This window comes from Carcharhinus amblyrhynchos, chromosome 13 (genome assembly GCF_965287045.1).
Source record: "Carcharhinus amblyrhynchos chromosome 13, sCarAmb.v2.hapA, whole genome shotgun sequence".
In the NCBI taxonomy this organism is placed as follows: domain Eukaryota; kingdom Metazoa; phylum Chordata; class Chondrichthyes; order Carcharhiniformes; family Carcharhinidae; genus Carcharhinus; species Carcharhinus amblyrhynchos.
In genome coordinates, this window is record NC_137336.1 from 51,043,650 (window position 1) to 51,059,602 (window position 15,953).

At 39.4% G+C, this 15,953-nt stretch overlaps 1 protein-coding gene across 2 annotated transcripts in view; it reads left to right on the forward strand.

Moving 5' to 3' along the window:
• cpeb4b (cytoplasmic polyadenylation element binding protein 4b) overlaps positions 1 to 15,953 on the forward strand; it is an 87,937-nt gene that overhangs the window by 13,972 nt on the left and 58,012 nt on the right. For both annotated transcript variants that reach the window (XM_080201681.1, XM_080201682.1), the window contains exon 2: positions 9,255 to 9,345. In XM_080201681.1, the coding sequence (XP_080057807.1) occupies positions 9,255 to 9,345 (91 nt within the window). The remainder of the gene's footprint in view (positions 1 to 9,254; positions 9,346 to 15,953) is intronic.

Consider the following 15,953-nt stretch of genomic DNA (forward strand, 5'->3'; position numbering starts at 1 on the left):
AAAGGATTAGTGCAGTGAGAAGATAGTAACAGATGCACTTCTGTACCTCAAAGTATGAAAGTTTTTCTTAATTGGGGGAGAACGGTGGAGGGATCAGTCAAAGGAAGTCTCCTAAATTTTAACTTTCTGGAAATAGTGATAGTTATTTGGATCTTTGAAGCTGGAAGTGCAGGTGGAAAATAATAAGTGACTGCATTTTGTACATGTGGGCATTGATTTTAATTGTGGTGGTGTTTTTGTTTAAGATTCAGCATCCACAGTATTTCATTCTTAAATGATAGCCTAAACAATGTTGGATAAACTCAGCAAGTCTGGCAGCATCTGTGGAGAGAAACTAATGTTTTGGATCTAAATGATCCTTCTACAAAACTGACAGAGTATTGCATGTAGGTCTGTGTACTTCAATATACAAATAATATCAAAACCATAGGAAAATTGCAACAAAGGTTCACGAGAGCTACGCCAGATATGAGGTTCTAATTATGAAGCTCAAATTGAGGCTCTTTCTTTGAACTTTGAGGACTTGAAAGGCTTTGGCGAATAGATTTTTTTTTCTGGTAGCTGAATTAATTATACGTGATTATAGATTCTCTGGAAGAAAAAAAGGGGAAAGTTAGAGTTTGTTTCCAGCAGATCCATTGATTATGGAGTGCTTTACCATGGTTGCCATTGAGACACTTTGATCTAATTTTGAAGGAACTTGGATAAGTATATTTGAAAAGAAAAATGTAGAGAACACTTGAAGAAAGGAATGAAAGTAGATTGGGCCAGTCACAAAAATGATGGCCTTAATGATGTCATAATATTTGTGATCCTCTGCTAATAGTGCAGCAAAAAAATGGTTGATCAGACTTTATGGGTCAGTTAGATCTGTCGATCAAAACAAATGCATTGAGAGCAACCTAATAATCTGTAGAGACCAGTGTTACAGTGGAAAAAACACTTCACAGACATAATATGATGAGTTTTGAAATATACCTTAATGTATTTGACTAATCATGTTTTTTTTCTTGCTCAGCAAGTTATCGTATGATTACTTTATAGGCTGAGTAATGAATTCTATAGCTGGACATGTTGTCATTTGCACCATCTAACGTCATTTCAACTTGAATTGTTCTCCAGTTTTTTTAATTGCATGTGTTAGCCTTAATTCAGTTGTAAAAGCACTCTTGCCACTGAGTCAGAAGGGCATGGGTTCAAGTGCCATTCTAGAGAGACTTGAGCACAAAATTTAGGCTGCCAATCTATTGCAGTTCTGAGGGACAGCTGCACTGAGTCAGGATCTTGGTTTCAGGTGGTGTTAAAAGATACTGCGGTGCTATGTTTTAGAACATAAAGTAAGAAATAAAACCAGTTGACCATTCAGCCGGTTTTACATGTACTCTGAAGAAAAGTAGGGAGTTCCGCCCAGTGTACTGGCCAACATTTATTCCTTAAGCAACATCTCAAAAAAACTTGCTGCTTGGGGATCTGCTATGCATACAACTGTGTGCAGATTTCTGTACAGTAGTCATTACATTTCGAGTGCATGTTTGCTGCAGTGTGCTATGGGACGTCCTAATATTGAGGCACTACAGAAATGCAAGTTCTTCAGAATTGATCGAAGTTCCATGAAATTTGAATATTCCAGTCCCTGTTAATTACTATACAGTTCTGTGCTGTTATCTCTGAACAATGGAATAAGGTCAACTCAGTATCTTTCTGTATAATAGCCTTATTACCAAAGGTTGAGCAGCTTGGGCTTAACTGTTGTAGTTCGGAGGAATAAAAGATTATCTTTTTGAAACGTGTAATATTATGAGGCAGTTTGACAGTAGATGCTGAAAGGATGTTTGCCACTCATGAGTGAATCTGGAACTAAGGAGAAGAGTTTCAAATTAAGGTGGAGATGAGAAGGAATTTTTTCTGTGGGTTGTTAATGTTTGGAATTCTCTACCCCAGAGTGCAGTGGAGGCTGGATCATTCATGGTTGAATTTGATCGTATTTGAATGGTGGAGCAGTGTTAAGGAACCAAATGGCCTAATCCTGTTCCTATTTCTTGCGTGACTATTACGATGATCCAGGGCAAGAGAGATTTGGTAGGATGGTTCCCCCTTTCTCCATCTCTCAATTACAGAAACCTTGTTTAACATCCCACCATGTTGTAATTGTTGAGAACAAATGATAGGTTTTGTCACAAGTTTAAAAAGACTGACGTTCTCGCATGCATGCAGGGAAGTTCAAAAATTCACACTCGTACTTCTCCTGCGATGAATTCTTGAGACATTGCACATGTAACTAATTTTGTGGTCCACTGAGGCGTGAGTTTGAAAATTTCGTTAGATATTCACTCTGCTTTTTGCTTGCAGGAGCAGGTCTCCTTTGTTCCAATTGAGGTCCCCTGTCCTGAAAATCTGGTTCACTTCAAACAATGAGGTGAAGGCCAGCAAGTTCTCTGCATGTTGAAGGGCCTGTTTCCATGCTGTAAACCTCTGACTCTGACTCTGACTCTGTTAATGTTTCTGAGGCAGGATCCTGATCTTTCACTGATCAGGAGCTCTCCTCTGACTGTTTGAAAAATGTGCCGTATTAAATATCCTTAATAAGAATCTTAGTTTCTGTCAGATGATCAGAGTATCCTTTTTTCCCGTTGGCTGAGTTGTCAACCATTGTGAGAACATTGGGCAAAATTTGATCTCCATTGTTTGACAATCATACAGCATTATGAAAGAATAGGCTTCTTCACAGGAATTCCACTTCAAACCTGAAAGTACAAGAAGTATTGTGAATAAGTATCTTTAATTATTTGGATGGGAGCAGTTAACGATATGAAAGGTTTGTTGCATTTTAATCATTTCTCAATCAGGTGTCCCAAAGTTTATATTTAGAAATTTGTATTTTAATGTCTCATCCACATATGAAGATTAGCCGAACCTAAACTGCATTGGTGAGCAATGTCACATGATACTTGCGTCCATAAACTGATTGAAAGCAGACTGAAGCGGTGACTAGATTGAAATTATCTACCTCTTTATGTAAATAGTAATTTTCCACTTTCAGGTAAATGCCAGTGTTTAACTATGGAAATTGTTCAACTGGAGCACAGCTGGCTCTGGAGTACAAGCCTTCGCTACTGCTGGGATGTTCTTGGGTCCTGGCGCCTTCAAGTGTATTCAGTATACTGTATCATTTCTTGATCATGTGGAATTAATTGAATTTGCTCAAAACTGGCTTCAGTAATGGGAGATTTCTGGATCAACCACTCAGCAACTGGTTCAAGATTGATTGTAACCATCTTGTCATGCGCTTATGCAGGGTTCTGGTGGGTTTAGGTGAGTTCAGGTGTTTCTCCTATGTTGGTGCAAACCTGATGGATCAAAGGGCCTATTCTGCACTGAATGACTCTATGATTCCACTAAGCATGGGTGTGTTAGCAGAGCATATTCCTGTTCAATTGCCTATCACTGATAATGACTGTGGCAGAACTCTAGAGCTTTGATTAGATTTATTGTGGAATTTCTTGCCTTGGTCAGGCGCATGTTAGTCTTGTTTAGTATCACATTTGCTGTGTTGTAACCTCAACTGGTTGAAACCATAGTTCTTTAGGTACATCCAGTACCCCTAAAACATTTTCTATAATCCTCATTGAATCGGGGTTGGCTGCCTGGCTTGGTGATGGTAGTTATCTGGGCCATGAGGTTAGATTGTGTTTGAATGTCATTCTTTTTCTGTTGATCGTTCACGTTCCCTCATAGGTACCCAATTTTGAGCTCCCAGGTCTGTAAATCTATCCTATTTTAACATGGTGATAGTATAACATGTTACAACAGATGGTGTCTCAGTTTGAAATCGGGACTTAGTCTCCATAAAGACTGGTGTGGAGATGATTCATACCAGCACCATCATGGACTGATCCATTTTGCTCAAGGATGAAGTTGCGGATGGAATCAAATTACTCTTTGGTTCCCCTCTTGGCTTACCACGAGCCCAAGCTAGCAGTTATGTCCTTTAGGACTTGATGTGGAGATGCTGGTGTTGGACTGGAGTAAACATAGCAAGAAGTCTGTCAGTACCAGGTTAACATCCAACAGGTTTAGTTGGTAATGAACACCACTAGCTTTCAGAGCGCTGCTCAAGAAGCACTGGAAGGAGCAGTGCTCTGAAAGCTAGTAGCATTTGTTACCAAATAAACCTGTTGGACTTTAACCTGGTGTTGTGTGACTTCTGTCTTTAGGACTTGACCAGCTCAGTCACTGGTGGTACCGCTTGAACATCTTTTTATAATGGATATGTAGCTGTCTCTCCCAGAATATTTTTACAAGCATATTTATGCACAGTGGTTGATTTCCTATAATGAATATTAATATTAATGGCATACATTTTACCAGAACATTGTGTACTGAGGTTTTATCTTTTCTTATGTTTTAAAGTAATAAACTCTAACCCAAGCCTGTGTTTATTTAGCAATTAATCAGTGGATTTAGAAAGTAGTTTGGCTTGGAGCCTGAAACTGACAATCGGTAGCTTTTTTAATACACAATCAAGTTTGTTTAATATGAGAGGCCTGAGCTTGGTTGATTCTTAACTGCCCTCTGAAGTAACCTAGTAAGCCATTATGTTCTATCAAACTTTTTGTGGGGAAACTGATAGGCTGTCAGTGTTGGCCTTGCCAGTAACCCACATCCTGGAAATCAATTTTCTTAAATGTGAATGATTCAGTTCTGTGGAGAAATTGGTTCTCAAAGCAGAGCCTTGATTCATTCTGTCAGAAGTGGTGTTTCTTTCAGCAAGATAAATAGCACATGGAATGCAAAAAGCCACAGTAGTTAAGTAGGTGCTTTTCTGGTGAAAGGGCAGTGTAAGAATACACGTGCAGAATCATGTGGAATTCAGAAGTTCCTGTTAGTGATTGTGTTTCTCAATAGTGTGAGCTGTTGAAACCCCCGCAGGCTGATCAAATAGAAATTGCAGAACCAGCAAGACTTTGCCCTTAAAACTGTTTAGTCTCGCTGTAAAACCCTTTAAAATGGTTGATTGTATTGAATGAGGTTTAACTTGGTTTTTAATGATGCAGTAACTTCATAAGCACAACTGAAAAACAAACTCCTCAGGCCTCAAGTGTTTATATTTATGACATGTCAAAGTTTGCTTGATATTTCACCTTGCCTTAATCCCTTGATTCCTAATCATTTAATTAAAATTTTCAATGCAATGAAAGTAAAGGATGATCAGTGCATTTTTTACTACTTGGTTTGGTATCTGCATCCTTGTGTGATTGGCTACTTATCCTGCTTGGTGATGACATTGATGCCTTCCCATGACTTGGCACCAGATTCAAACTCTTTTGGAAAGAGAAGTCATGCCACAGGTCACTAGATACTTGTGGACAGCTTGCTTCAAGATCATCACTTTGCTGTTAATTACAAAATCTGTACATGTATACATAGTAATTTTTGACAGTAATTGAGTTACCAACTTTGCTTGGTGGTTGGAGTATTGTTTTGCAAGCTTCTAAACTTATTTGAAATTGATTTTGTTTTGGAAATTGATTTGAGTTGTGAAACAGATTATGAATTGTTAAATGTGTAAAATAACTCTAGGGTTGTGTTTGCTAGTTATACTGTTGACCTCTTCACATTTGAGCCACTTGAATATTGTTTCATTAATAATCACATTTATTGGAACATTATTTCAAGTGTACAGAGCACATCTGAATTTTAGCCAGACCCTGGTTCTGGACTCCCTGCTATCGGGAACATTCTTCCTGTTGCGTTCTATCAGATCCTCCTTGTTCTTGAGGTCCAGTGAATATATAATCCCAACCAACTCAAGATCTCCTCATACATCAGTTCTGGCGTCCCAGGAATCAGTTTGGTAACTTTGCACTCCATTGCAAGAACATCCTTCCACAGATAAGGAGCCTAAACTGCCTATAGTATTCCAGGTGTTGTCTAACCAAGGCCTTGTATAACTGTAGCAAGTCGTGTAATATGAATGCTTTTTTTAACCTTCGGCTTAATGCTGGAGTCTGTCCCTTTTGTATCCAAGGTCATTGAAGAGCTCAGTAATGGAAATATGTAATATTTTTGGAAACTTTGAGGCTTGCATTGTCCACATTAAAACATTCATTATACTCCCCTCCACTTAACATCCTGTTCCTGTTCTTGATGGTTGTAGAGTTATCCATTAAGGCAACAATCCTTCCCTTTTCGCACAGAGGGTGGTGAGTGTCTGGAACAAGAAATTAGTAGAGGCGGGTACAATTTTGTCTTTTAAAAGCATTTCGATAGTTACATGGATAAGATGGGTATAGAGGGATATGGACCAAATGTGGACAATTAGGATTAGCTTAGGGGGTTTTAAAAAAAAAGCACTATGGACAAGTTGGGCCAAAGGACCTGTTTCTATGCTGTAAACCTCTGACTCTTTGATTAGTGAAAACTCTAGTGAAGAGGAGCCCATTAAACCACTGTTTCCATTCTGGTAATACTTTTTAATAAATGCAAGATATTTATATGCTTGTAGAACACTATAATGAATTAATATCTTGTGAAACCACATTAGTGCCTCTGTTCACCATTGAGACTGTTTATTATCAAACAGGTGCATAATGAAAGCAGTAGCACTAACTAGCTGGTCTCAAATTTGTCTCTGTATAAATGACTGCCTGAGTCTTTAATTGGTACTAACAACAAACTGGCCACATTCCTTTGCTTAAATAATCAATAATAATTGCAGCTGCTTGCTGAGAACAGTATTAAAAGTTAATACCATATGCACTTTGCAATTCTGCTGGTGATACTTGAAATTCTATTCGTACCATGAATATGTAGTTCATGGCAAAATAATACGAGTTCAGGAGTTCCCTGCAGTTGGCTTTAATGAATCATATTGTCGTGAACTTCCCTGAAACCTTTGACAGAGTCTGGTACTGCTTTCCTTTGTTGCATGGTCCCTGACCAAAGCTGTGTTCTCCAATTATGTATCATTGCAACTCTGTTTCGTCCTCTTGGCCTTTTTAGAGTATGGACTTTCCAAGGTTCTGTCTACTTGCACTATTGCAGTACTACTTTGTATCAATGTTCATGTATCACCAAACTTTAACCCTTCTCACTAATGAGTCATGATATTCATTTAGATTTTGCACATTGTACTTGCAATCTCAGTCCTACTGAACTGCAATGGCTGAATCATTGCGTCCATATCTCCTCCCTGTCCTTCAGTAGGACTATGTTTTTAAAAAAACCTCAATCTCAAATCTAATGTCTGCCTTTTCTTTAAGGGCCTTTGGAGTGCTGCTTCATCTATCTATGATCTTTGCCTTAGTATGTTCTCTAACTTTTTGAATAGAGTTCCTACATCTCCAAAGTTTTCTCCAGTAAATTTGATTTTTTTATATTCATCCCAACTTCCATGTTGTAGAGTTTAATTTCTCTCTGCTTAAAATAATACAAAGTTCACTGTCTCAATTTTCTTTTGATTCTTCTGGAGTTGTTGCCCCGAGGTACCTTGTCAGTGTCATACCTTTCTCCCTTTATTTGGCTCTGCATTGAAGTCAATATAATTTCAATATCTTTGCCTAATTCTTCCTTTGAATTACAGCTCTGGAGCTCCTTGCTGCCCTCCATCCATCCCACCATCTACACTCTTTACACTTGCCATTTACATTAAAATGGTGATGATTCAGTTATGTCAGTTATCAATCATTCCTGCCAGTAGAATATATCTTCTACATGGTGAGTGGTTGTTGCAGCAGATTGACTCCAAAATTATCTTGTCCATTTGTTTAATTCTTTCACAATGTCACTGGCTAGGCCAACATTTATTGACTTTTTTTAATTTTGCTTTTATTCTTTCATGGCGTGAGTGTTACTGGTAAGCCAGCACTTGTTGCACACCCCTAATTGCCCTTGAAATGAGTGGTTTGCTGGGCCATTTCAGAGGGCAGCTAAGAATCGACCATATTTGCATGCAGACCAGATAAGGAGGACAGACACCCTTCTCTAAAGCACCTTAGGATGGATTTTTGTAACGGTTGATAATTCCATGATCGCTATTACTGAGCTGAGCTTTAATTCTAAATTACACCAGCTATTATGGTGGGAATTGAACCCATGTCCCCTGGCATTAGCCTGGGCCTCTGAATTACCTGTCCAATGACATTACCACTATACCACTGTTTCTCCCACTGTATTACCCTTGAAGGTGCTGGTGAGCTGCTTCCCAGAAGTGCTGTAGTCCATGTGGTGTGGGTACACCTGCTGTGCTGTTAAGAGAATTCCAGATTTTGATCCAGCAACAAAATCAGGTTGTGTGGCCTGGAGGAGAATTTGCATGTGGTTTTAGCATGCATTTGCTGTCTATGTCCTCTTGGCTAATAGAGGTCGCTGATTTGGAAGCTGCTGTCGAAAAACCCTATATTACAGCACTGTCTTTTGTTAATGGTGCACACTGCTGCCACTGGTGGTGAAGGAGGGAGTAAATAAAAGTGGTGGAAAGGATGCCAAGCAAACATAATGCTTTGTCCTGGATGGTGTCACCCTCCTTGGGGGTTGTTGGAATGAAGTACTCTATAGCATTAATTTGTGAGAAGAACCTCTAGGTTTCAACTCAATGGCATTTTGCTGTATAAATTTGCTGATTTTATTTTCCTTAACACAGTTAACTCTACAAAGATGCTTTAGCACTTCAGTCTTCTGAATGTCTTTTAGGACTGTCCTTGCTTGTGATCTTTGATTTGGAATAGTTTTCCGTTCTATCTCATATCATCTGAAATCTGCAAATTGGTAAAGAATGGACGGTTTGCATTGTATAAATTTGTAATGTTCTACACAGTGTATGCTGTGTAGTGATTTGTAAGTGGATATCTAGTACATTTCCTCACTAAACATTTAGTAATATTGTAGTTTGGACTTTTAAGGCTGTAGTCAAGTTGATTTCAAAATACCATTTTCAATTTAGTTTGTTTTGTTGTAATGATGGTCAAGAAATAATTTTTAATTCTGTTTATACATAATACAGGATCCTCCCTTCAGCGGAATGACAATACTTGAAAATACTGCAACAAATGTCAATCTATCAAAATTATTTGTATCATAAATTTCATTGGATTCGTCATACAAATCCAAATGTAATAACAAATTATTGAAAAATAAACTTCAGTGTCATCCTTTCTTGAAAGTAACCACTGGTAACTTTTTTTATTGTTTGCCATAATTTAACTTCAGTAATGAAGTACTCAGCAAACAAAAGATAAATTCTGTTCCTTTTCCAGGATCGAACTAGATTATATGACACTTTAAACATGCATTCACTGGAGAGTTCACTGATCGACATCATGAGAGCTGAACAGGACCCACTAAAAGGTAAATGCAAGCCTCAAGAAGAATATTGTAAAGTTTTTACAGTAGGCATTCAATTAAGGTTCTGTGGTTACAGAATGGCTATCTTCCATAAACTATTAACCGAAACCAGAATAGTACAGTTTTAGGTTAAGCATAACGATTCTAAAGTTTAGGAAAAAAATTGAAGATTTGGTTAAATGTCCATCTGTGATGAAACTTAGTGTTTCTGCCTTTCCTTGGTTTTGCCATGCACTATTTCTAGCCGGAGAGCAGATGACTGATGGTTTAGGATTTCTACTGATGAAATTGACAATAGCAATCTGGAGTAACTTTTTTTTCTATTTTTCTTTTCCTGGTTGCCAGCCCCTGCCCCAATGATTTGGTGGACAGTACTTGTCACCTGCTTGTGGTGACACAGCTGAATAAATTCAATGTTTGTGTGACTGCAACAACACCACCTCAATGATCATCAGCAACACTGGTGCCCCACAAGGCTGTGTTCTCAGCCACCTACGCTTCTTAAGCACCAATGATTGAGAGGCCACATTCCCCTCCAACTCGATTTTCAAGTTTGCTGACACCACCACCACAGTGGATCTCCAAACAATGACAAGACAGTACAGGAATGAGGTAGAGACCAAAAGGGAAAATGCAGGAAAATATCAGCAGATCTGGCAGCATCTGTAAGAAGAGAAAAGAGCTGACATTTCGAGTCCAGATGACCCTATGTTAAAGCTAAAAGGCGTAGAAACTGGGAGGTATTTATACTGCAGGATGAGGGAATGAAAAATGAGTCGTAGCCACAAACCAGAGGAAAAGACTGCTAATGGCTGCCCACAGAGAATAAAGGGTGCGAATGGCCAAACGGCAGAGAAGCTAAAATGAGAGTGTAAGCTGTGACAGATCAAGATGTGTAGGGAGGAAGGAGAGATGGATGGGACAGAGGTAAAATTTAGAAAAGGGAGATAAAGTAGAGGAAAGTGTTTGGGGCGGGGGGTGGTGGAGAGAAAATAAAATGTCAAGAGCTGTAAAATTTATAAATAGAATGAAACCAAAGGAGTCAAGCTGGGGTAGAGCAAGTCATCTGAAGTTGTTAAATTCAATATTGGGGTATGAAGGCTGTAAAGTGTCTAGTTGGAAGATGAGATGCTGTACTCCAATTGGAGTTGAGCTTCACTGGAACGTTGCTGCAGGCCAAGGACAGACGTGGGCATGGGAGCAGAATTGTGGCAAGTAACCAGAAGGTCAGGGTCCTGATTGCGCACAGACCAAAGGTGCTTAGCAAAGTGAACAACCAGTCTATGCTTGGCCTCTCTGATATAGAGGAGACCACATTGGGAGCAGTGAATGCAATACACAAAATGAAAGAGATGCAAGTGTATCGCTGCTTACCCTGGAATGAATACTTCAGACCTTGTGATTGCATGAAGGTGCTGTGAGTGACAGGAGAGGTGTTGGGTATAATGGAGGAGTGGACTACGTTATCTGAGAGGGAACAGTCTCTGCAGAATGCTGACAGAGGGCGTGAGGGGAAGATGTGTTTGGTGATGGCATCACGCTGGAGTTGGCAAAAATGACAGAGGATTATGCTTTGCGTGCAGAGACTGATGGGATGAAATGTGAGAAGGGGCACTCTATCCTTGTTCTGAGAGGGAGGGGTGGGGCTGAGGGTCATGGTGCAGCAGATGGCCTGCATGCTGTTGAGGGCCCTGTCAACGACTAGTTGGGAATCTATGGTTGAGGAAAAATGAGCACATATTATAAGCACCACTTTGGAAGTAGCATCATTTGAAACAAATGACACAGAAGTGAACAAGCTGAGAGGTTTAGAGTCCTTACAGAATGTCAGGTGTGAAATGCTGTAGTCCAGATAGCTGTGGAAGTCAGTGGGCTAATCTGGTGAACTGCTGCAGTGACAATAATCTCTTCCTCAGTGTTAACGAAACAAAGGAGATTGTCATTGACTTCAGGAAAGGTAGAGGAGAACATGCCCCATTACATTGGGAATGAAGTAGAAAGGGTCAAGTTTTTAGGTGCCCAGTTCACTGACAACCTGTCCTGCCCCCGCCCCCCCATGCTGACACTATAGTTAAGAAACCCACCAATGCCTCTGCTTTCTCAGAAGACTAAGGAAATTTGGCATGTCAGCTCCAACTTTTACAGACGCACCATCAAACACTTTCTGGTTGTATCACAGTTTGATATGGCTCCTGCTCTGCCCAAGACCACAAGGAACTACAAAAGGTTGTGAATGTGGCCCAATCCATCATGCATGCATACCAGCCTCCCATCCATTGACTCTGTCCATACTTCCTGCTGCCTCGGCAAAGCAGCCAGCATAATTAAGGGCCCCACGCACCCAGGATATTCTCTCTTCCACCACCTTCTGACGAGAAAAAGATATGTAAGTCTGAGGTCACATACCAACTGACTCACGAACAGCTGCTTCCCTGCTGCCGTCAGACTTTTGAATGGACTTGCCTTGCATGAAGTTGATCTTTCTCTACACTCTAGTATAATTGTAACACCACATTCTTCACACTCCTTTCCTTCTCTGAATGGTATGCTTTGTCTGTATAGTGCAAGAAACAATTTTCACTCTGCTAATACATGTGGCAACAATAAATGAAATCAAAATCAAATAATTGTTTAATGAGATAATTGGCATGTTTTAATTTGAGTACAATGCTAATTCGGTTATGGTGTATAACAATGACTTGGATTTTTAGATGGGTTGAATGGTATATGTGCATCTTCAAAATATTGGGGATTGAGAGGAATTAAATATAGTCATGTCAGTATAGAAGCAGTGCAAGATTTGTGGAAATGGCATTCTAATTTGCTGCCTGGGAGCAAGACTAATGTGGTAGATCAACTGCTCGTTTACTTCTGTTGAAACGAATACAGGTTAAAAATACACTGTTTTATAACAAGTCGCTAATTTGCAAATTCAATTTTGTCTGACAAGCTGATAAAATAACTCTCAGTGCAGATTTGTATTGTGAACTTAAATATTCCTGATTATTATATTGCCTCCTAACCTACATATCATGAGGCACTAAGTTAGCATGGCCAATCCATCTGACCCTACATATCTTTTGGATTGTGCAAGGCAACAAGGGCACCCAGAGGAATTGCACGCAGACATAGTCACTCAAGGCTGGAATTGAGCCGGGGTTTGTGGTGCTGACTATTGTGCCACTGTGCCTGTTAGTACTTTGGCCATACCTTACATAACTTGCATAAAAAGCAAAAAAAAAGTAAAAAAGAGAATTATTTAATACCTCAGCCATGTCCTCTAATTTCCATGTATAAATTCCCTTTATTGGTCCTGTTCTTCCTTTGAGTATTTTTATATGCCAATAGAAGACTTTGTTCCTCCTTTGTCAGTTTTTTCTCATCCCTCTTCACATCTATCAAGTGCTTTTCACCTCCCATGTGAACCCTCTGTTTTCCCCTTGGTTCTCAACTGTATTTTCTACCTAACACCTATCAAAGGCACACCTTTTTTCTGCCTTGCCTTTATTTTCATCTCCTTTTTCATCCAGAGTTTTGGATTTGTTTGCCCTAATTTCCCCTTTTAGGAATATATGTTAACTGCGTCTGGATCATTTCCATTTCAAAGGTAGCCCACTGTTCAGCTATAGTTTTGCAGTGAAAACTTTCATTCCAGTCTAACTGGTACAGCTCTATGCTCACCCCATTTAAGTCGGCCCTCTTTCAGTTACTTCTACTCTGAATTACCGATTATTCTTTTCTATCATCATCTTAAACCTTGCAATACAATGATCACTGTCTGAAATGTTTCCCCACTGACATCCTTCTCACTAGTTGGCTGATATAGATTACACTGAGTAATGTAATTGCATCCTTTTTTGTTTCTTTGCTCAAGCCAAATTGATTCTGTCCTTGAGTTCTCTGAAACCTTTTCTTTCTCCAGCACTGTAATGCTCTCCTTAGCCACCTGTCCTCCTCTCTCCTTTTTTCTATCTTTACTGAACATCATGTATCCAGGAATATTAAGCACCAGCCATGCCTTTCCTTGAGTCAACTTTGTTACCACCACAACATATTTCAACAATGCAATCTGCATCTGTAACTTCTCAGACTTCCTATACTTTGTGCGTTCACATATTAGCCTAGACCTGAAGTTTTTGCATCTGATTTTGCGTTGGTGAGCATCAAGTAGTTTACTCCAGCTATAATTCAAGTGATCCACTATGAAGCTTTTATCAAACAAAGTTTATTTGAGGACACAGTTGGAATATGAGTTGGCATAATTTTTTACCAATTGCAAGACTTATTCATGATATAGTACAACTCTTAATAACTACCTATCTCTATTGTTCCAATTTAAAAGCAACCCCATAGGCATATACCTGTCTTCAGAATTAGTTAGCATTGAACAAGTATATTCATGTTACTAGATTTCCAGCTTTTAACACCTATAGACAGAAATCCAAACAGCCATTTTTCAAAGGATATATCCTTAAGGTTGCAAAACAGAAGTAAACCTAGTTTCTAACAGCTAGTCTTCAGACTTCAGAAAAAGGGATAACTCTCTGCAGCTTTCAAAACAGTATCTGAAAAACTAAGCTGGAATTCTGAAAATATAGCTGTCTCCAGTCATATAATCTGACCTGTCAATTATCTCAATCAAGCTCTACTCTGCAATCCCAAGGGAATTGTAGAACAACAAGAACACTGCATAAAACAAACGCGATGTCAGTCATGCTGTTTCAGCATCAATAGAGGATATTGGCTGCAGAGAAAATGGCTCCAATAAATGCCAGGGACTGCTAGAAATATTCTGCAGAGAAGCAGGATTAAAATACATTTGTTAAAGGCACAGTATCGTCACAATTAGTGCTTCTTCTACCTCCCAATATTTTATGTCCTGCTATTCTATTTCCTCTTGATTTCCCCGCCATTGCCGAGTTTAATGTAAAGCCCTCCCAACAGCACTAACAATGTCCCACAAGGAACTCCTTCCCAGTGTGCAACTCAAGTGCAACCCACCCACCTTGCAATGCCTTGAGATTCACAGTAAAACATATGGAAGAAAAATACATGATAGAGCAGTTTTACCAGGATTTAACTATTAATGGGATGAAAAAGACATCATTTTAAATGAACTAATAGCAAATTGTTTAGCTTGACATCTCCCTGGATTCCTAGCCTCCTCAATTCCAACTGGCTCAAATTGGCAGCTGTATAGATCTTGTTTTGCTTGCTTATCTCTGTTGTGGATTTTGTTTTTGAATTACTGTGAAACTATAGATATCCGTTCTCTTCAAATTTTATATTCCCTATGCTCTTCACTACAATTCTAGTCTTTTGTGCAAGGAATTTCGCAAACCTTTAAGATCCACCATGAGATTAAACAAAAGATTGAGCTCTGGTGCCAGCATTCTTTGGCATTTCCTTTTCTTTGCTGTCACATGCCTTCAGTTCATCTACAAAATGTACCTACATTATTTAGTGTAAAGCTGTTCAACCTTGCCCAACAAATCAAGATAAGTGTGCCAAGTCTTCATCAGAGTTGTCACACCCGCATTCGGTGCAGAGGAACATTCAGCAGTGAATGGATGGGCTCTATCACCCGTTAGATTTATTTCAAACTCAATAAGACTAATTTTATGCTCAGGATATTGCCAAATAGCCATCAATCAACATTGACAATGTGATGCTGAAGGTTTTTAATAGCATCACATACCTAGGCACCAATCTGTTACTTGATGCTGAAATCAACTTGCCTGTAGCAAAAACTGTAGCAACTAAAGTTTGTTTATTAGTCACAAGTAGGCTTACATTCATATTGCAATGAAGTTGCGGTGAAAATCCCCTAGTCGCCACAGTTTGGCGCCTGTTTGGATACATGATTTATCATGACCAATTCGCCTAACCTGCACATTTTTGGGTTGGGGAGGGGGGAAACCAGAGCATCCAGATTAAACCCATGCAGACAAGGGGAGAATGTGCAAACTCCACACAGACGTGATCCAAGCTGGGAATCGAGCCCAGGTCCCTGGCGCTGAGGCAGCAGTGCTAGCCACCGTGCTGCCCTGTTATGACAAAGCTGAGCAAGTGTGTATAGAACAACAGCAACCTGATCAACGTACCAGATTGCAAGCTTGCTGCAGTGAGGGTGACTTGATGTTCAACGTTGTTGCCATTCATGCGATTTGTAATATTCTGCACATGCAACTTATCAAGGTTTTTAGTGGCTATTGCTTTAATTTGCTTCATTATTTTACTTTAGTATGTGAGACAAGTCTGCAAGATGGCTGGTAAAGTTGCATTAAGAGATAAGGACTGCCCACCCTAAGAGAAATTAGAAGCGCTATGACACGAGTTCACTTGGGCTTCCACTTATGACAATGTACTCCATCAAAAAGATATAAATAGAAGGTAAAGGCTAATGGCCCAAAGTACTCTGGCTCTTAAGTGCTACAAAGATTACCTGCATGAGATACAGCATGTTAGGAAACATGGAATGATTGAGGGTGTGGATTGAGGACTAAACCAAAGGAACATGTGTTAACAGGTTGGGTTTAATTACCTGAAACAACAAGGTGAGAGTTCTACCATCGAAACTTGCACTGCAAACAATGGTTGGTTTAATAGAT